The following is a 5,626-nucleotide window of genomic DNA, read 5'->3' as shown; positions in this document are numbered from 1 at the left end:
AGATTTGAGGATGCTGTATTTCACTTAAACATTTATCAATTAACAAACGAAAACTTGTCTCAAGTTGTCTCGAAAAGATACGTCTAAAACCACCCTCTTTGGGAGTTTTAGGATTCAACGTACTTTTGATATTCAACAAACTGTAGTATAAAGACACCCCTTGGCTTTATTAGTTCGACTGAGAATAAAATTACTAATTATATTAAAGTATTTAGTTTATAAAAAGCAAGTTTGTAAATAATTTTTCTCCATTAATATAATTCATAAGTTTATTTTTCCATTGAATATAAAGCTTTCCACTAGAAATCTTATTTTAGTATTGTGTTTACTTTATACTTTATTTAATTGTTGTAATTAAGCACAAAGCTACACGATGGGCTATCTGTGCTCTGCCCACCACGGGTATCGAAACCCGGATTCTAGCGTTGTAAGTCCGCAGACATACCGCTGTTACACTGGGGGGCTAATTGTTGTCAAAGGGATTTTGATGTTTGAAAATTACTCATACCCATACAATATTGTATTTCTAAATTACTTATATCAATGAATGGATAATATCCCATTTGCCTATAAATATTCGAAATATTAAAAACGAAAACAACAACTTTACGTTCATCCTTTTTTTATTAGTTATGTTCGAAAAATCAGATACTTCCACATAATCATTTGAGCAGAGATATATTTTGACCTTCTAGGTTCATATGTCAGGACAAAGGATGTATTTCATTAGCCTAAATTTCTACAAAGATTCTGTTGAGTATCAGTGTATTTGTGAGAAATATATATATCAGTGATTAGTATTAGATAACAATGAATTTTAATATACCCAAATCTTTAATGATCTCTAAGTCCAATGCCGCAATAAAAAATAATATTTTGATCACCAGATGTCGAAATGCACTAAAGATACTCCTTTGGTTACTCAAATCGTTCCACAAAACTTAAAAATCTTAAACTTTTCGGGCATCCTTAATTCCTCTAGGTGGCGTTTGAACATCCACACTGGATTCACACTTATATTTATAAATATCCTTGCATTTTTTTACACTAGAGTATATAAAATATTTATAGGATAAATAATCTTCCATCCATTAATATAGTAAGTAAAAACATTGAGCATGAAAAATATTATACGTTTTCTTAAAAAACTTATATTAATCTCTTAAACCAATATGTTTTGAAAGAAAGTAAATTGAAAGGCGCCTAGCATAACATGTAAAATTCATATTATCAAAATAATTATCTAACATTTCTAATTATAACACAAGAGAAAGAGTGCTCTGCCACTGATTATAAAAATGTGTTATTAATGCCTAATAATTTAAACCCTGAATCATAAACTTAGTTTTAGGACTTCACAACTTCAGCTCTAAGCATGCGTAGAATTAATTTTGGAGTTTCATGTTTTTAACTAAGAGTACCTTGAACGGTAAGATAGAAGTCTGGGTTAATTCGAAGAATCTTGTATTCTTTGAATATTTCACAGTTCATAAATATATTTACTTAAGAAGAACAAATTGGTTGAATTTATGTAGTATTTTGAAATAATTTTATTATTTATCCAACAGAGGACTTTCATTGTTAATGAGTGAATGGTCTCTAGCTAGTGTTGGACTACTTCTGCAATTCCCGTCTTCAATCCTACAGTTTCCGTCTTCAACACGTGCTTCTCTTAAAGTATTATCTTCGTAGTTTTCCAGCTTGCTTTTCGAATGCTCTAAACATGAAAATATTCTTACAATTAATGCTATATATATTCGGTTTTCCGGAGTAAAGTCCTTACTATTGAGATATGTGGCAAATAAAAGTTATTGCAAAGTTGGTTTTATTACTTTAAAACATGAAATCACTGGGTTTTTTTTTTTCGCTTTAGTATATGAATTATACCTGATTCAGATCATCCACCACTTTTTGTTCACTGTACTATCAAGTTACTGTTTCCTACGCTTAACATACTGCTGAACAGAAAAAGCGATTTGTTTGTTTTTCTGTTCGAGCAGATATTTGGAAATTATTTCTCTGTTCTACAGCACAACTAAAACAAAACTAGGATATTATTTATGTTTTGCAATCGGAACAAGACGACCTAAGCCTAACAGCTTGGATATTTTTTATGTTTTACAAACGAAATAAAACAAAATAAAACTTAATTTTTTCTCTTATACGACCTAAACTTAACTAAGATAATTACTTGGATATTTTTCCGTGCTATAACATACACTGAACTAAAATAGTAACTTGCAAATCTTAGTGTTCAACAATGTATACGTTTCTTTAATAGTACTTCGATGTTTCCTATATCTTATATGACCCACCTTTAATGACAACCTGTATCTCTCTCTCTGTTCTACAGAAGTGAAGAGGTGAAGCACCACTCAGTATTTTTTGTACTTTGGGCTATTAAAACAAACGTAAATATATGAGAGATAATTGGGGCTCTACAAACAATGTACAGTATATATAAATCAATTAATCCCCTATATGTTTACGGAAATTACTCAGTTTTCTTTATTGTTACAGATAATTTACAACTCTCCTCCATCTCCCCATCTGCTCTTTCATTCTGGCCCAATATACCAGCTTATAATTACATCAAACACCCGAGGATATTATCTCCAGAAGGATTCGTTTGTTTTGAATTTCACGCAAAGCTACAAGTTATTTTTACTATTCTCTAACAGGAACTCTGTACTTTCTGCCGTTGCTTGTATTTGTGCTCAACATACAGAAACTTTCACTGAATATGACTTTCGTGAGTTTGTTTGTTATGGATTTCGCGCAAAGCTACACGAGGGCTATCTGCGCTAGCCGTACTTAATATAATAGTGTAAGACTAGAGGGAAAGCAGATAGTCATCACCACCCATCGCCAACTCTTGGGCTACTTTTTTACCAATGAATAGTGGGATTTACCGTCACATTATAACGCTCCCACGACTGAAAGGGCGAGCATGTTTGGTGGGACAGCGATTCGAACCCGCGACCCTCAGATTGCGAGCAAACATGGTGGAATACTAGTCAAGTATTTCGAGACTTTTCCCGACCGACTTTACCCCCCCCCCTCCCTTTTTTTTTGGTACTTTTCTAGGTGTTGCTACAGTGCAATTACAAACCCGCATTTTTTATTTATAGATTTCGCATTAATTTTTTTAATTTTAATTTGATATATTGTTTACCTTTTTTTAGTTTTTGAAAGTTTTTATGTAATTCATACCCAACTAAGTATTCCTGAGATAAAATCCAAAAACTTCGTCAACAGTGAGCAACTGATGGTCTAAGGCAGAATCGTCATACAAACTTTCGGTAGTTTACCTGTCGCTCATAATTAGTTGTATATTTATTGAATATGCTTATCAACTCTTCAGGTAGAAGTTATTAAATAATATTATATCGTTACATTAATACGAGAAATTTACGCTTCAAAAATATCACAGGATTTATGGAATAAAATAAATCTCCCTATCACTGTTCTCATAGAAATATATTCACCTGCTTAAAAATATAAGATTACTTTACTTACAATGACGTTGGTAAACACTGTTAGAACATTTTGTTTCTCAAAACTGTCGACCATGGTCCTTAAACCCTAGAAAAAAATAAACTTTTATTTTAATAAAACATTACATCTTCTAATTCAAGTAGCATTTTGTTCATTTCTACGCAAAAGAATCAAATTTACTCATCGTGGTGCCTCCTAATTTGAGTAACCTTTTATTCATTTTAATATGACAGCTAAAACAACTTATTGACCACTTTAAAATCTGCTGTAAATTCCAAGTTTTTCATTTTCGATCAATAAAAATATAAAATAAATTTTAAACCATTAAAAAGCGCTTTAAGAAACGACATATCGTATATTGTTTTAATCATCATAATCTTAGGCTTAGCTTAATTAACAATATATCATAAAATAACATTTAAACTGGACTAGAAGCAATGATGTGTGATCAACTTGTGTATTTATAGAAAATATTTTTAATGCTCTAAATCCTTTTTAAGTTATTTATGCTTAAGTTACTCTCCAATATTACTTACCATTGCAATCGTATAATCTGCGTCGGTAAGATGTTCGCCATCGACAATTACAGTAAAGCAGATTCTTTCTTGTGAAGACTCTGAAAACACACATTTATTAGATGTTACTAAACTAGCAGTGTTTTAAACTGTACTGAACTGGCACCAAACGAGTACAATAAAACCTGGATAGATGTCAGTAAAAGACAAACTAAATCAAAAAATGCCCTTAATTTCTTGCTTTTTAGTACACGAATTTTGTTATCTCCTCCTCGATCCCAAAAATATCTATAGTTTTATTAATCTGTTACAATAGTTACAAGATTCACAGCAAAATCTGATTTTGTGACTTTGTCGGTATAAAATAGTTATACAAAAGTTGTTTTGGTTACGATCACTGATCGGAAAATTCATAGTTAACTATATTCCACTCTCACGCACTATCCAAAAGATTTGGTTAAAATCAATTAATAAATACAATATGAAATTGGTTGTGAAATATTCCTTTATTCCAGCAAGAAAACTAAGTCGAATTGTATCGAACAAATTTGCTGACAAGGGCACTTCAATATCCAGTATCAAACTATGTGTAAATATTATGGAAATACTTACATTAAGGAAATCAATCGGCAAGTGTCTGTAAGATTAAAAGGGCACTTAATAGTCATTTCCCTTGTGTTTGAGCACGTGGCTCAAAAGGAAAACTCTTTTGATTTTTCTCAAGTTAAAATCATAGGCAAAGAAAATAACACAAATAGAAGAAAAATCAAATAAAAACTCTTCATTAAAAACAAAATCCTAGCATTAAACAGTATTCTAGTATAGAATACATTTATTTTAATCCCCCCCCCCTATTGAACACATGTATTTTATTTGTTTTTACTTTGTTGTCTTCGATATAATATCGTTCTTGATACTATAAAACGAAACGGTTTCGTTCAATCATTCAATTGTATCCACCTGACGATGCTACATAAACCTAGCGAAACGTAGTGTTTTTGAAAAGTAAAAAGATTTTTAAAACATATTACTTGTTCTCCGTACACAAAACTTGAGTTTTCATGCTACAAGTTATTCCTTAATTTAATCTATCATTTAATTATGTTAAAGGATGTCACTTACCAGGAGGAAGTGCTTTAGTAATTTTGCTCTTTATATATTCGGCTGAAGGGAACAGAACAGTTCGGTCCGGTTTTACCACCAGGCGGCACTCTCCTCCAGGTTTCTAAGCAAATATGAGCATTAAGCTAACTTTAATCATTATCTTAAATGCACAGATATGTCCAGTACATATATTTTAAAATATATTCATATCCAACGTGTTACTTATATTGTTCATAAACCTTATGTTCCGGCAAAAACGTTATGGAATATCATAGTTCCCACAATGGTATACTATTTTCAGTATTATAAAGGTCATATTTAACAAAAATATCCATAAACTTTAAAAATATATCTATAAGAAATAACTAAAGATTAAAGTTCCTGACATCTGGATGATAGATAATAAGATAGTGCGTAATATGTACCTGACATTTGAATGACAGATAATAGCAGAGTGCTTAATGTGTACCTGATATTTGGGTGATAGATAATAACAGAGTGGTTAAGGT

General features: G+C 31.2%; 1 protein-coding gene across 1 annotated transcript in view; it reads right to left on the bottom strand.

Moving 5' to 3' along the window:
• Positions 1–1,157: 1,157 nt before the first annotated feature.
• LOC106463870 (sodium-independent sulfate anion transporter-like) overlaps positions 1,158–5,626 on the bottom strand; it is a 43,765-nt gene continuing 39,296 nt past the window's right edge. Inside the window, exons 13-17 of the mRNA XM_022391801.1 lie at positions 5,136–5,238; positions 4,035–4,114; positions 3,520–3,585; positions 2,316–2,397; positions 1,158–1,717 (exon numbers count right to left, since the gene is read on the bottom strand). Of these exons, the coding sequence (XP_022247509.1) occupies positions 1,554–1,717; positions 2,316–2,397; positions 3,520–3,585; positions 4,035–4,114; positions 5,136–5,238 (495 nt within the window). The 3' untranslated portion in view covers positions 1,158–1,553. The remainder of the gene's footprint in view (positions 1,718–2,315; positions 2,398–3,519; positions 3,586–4,034; positions 4,115–5,135; positions 5,239–5,626) is intronic.

This window comes from Limulus polyphemus, unplaced genomic scaffold, assembly GCF_000517525.1.
Source record: "Limulus polyphemus unplaced genomic scaffold, Limulus_polyphemus-2.1.2 Scaffold56, whole genome shotgun sequence".
Classification (NCBI taxonomy): Eukaryota; Metazoa; Arthropoda; class Merostomata; order Xiphosura; family Limulidae; genus Limulus; species Limulus polyphemus.
This window is presented reverse-complemented; position numbering and strand designations above follow the sequence as displayed.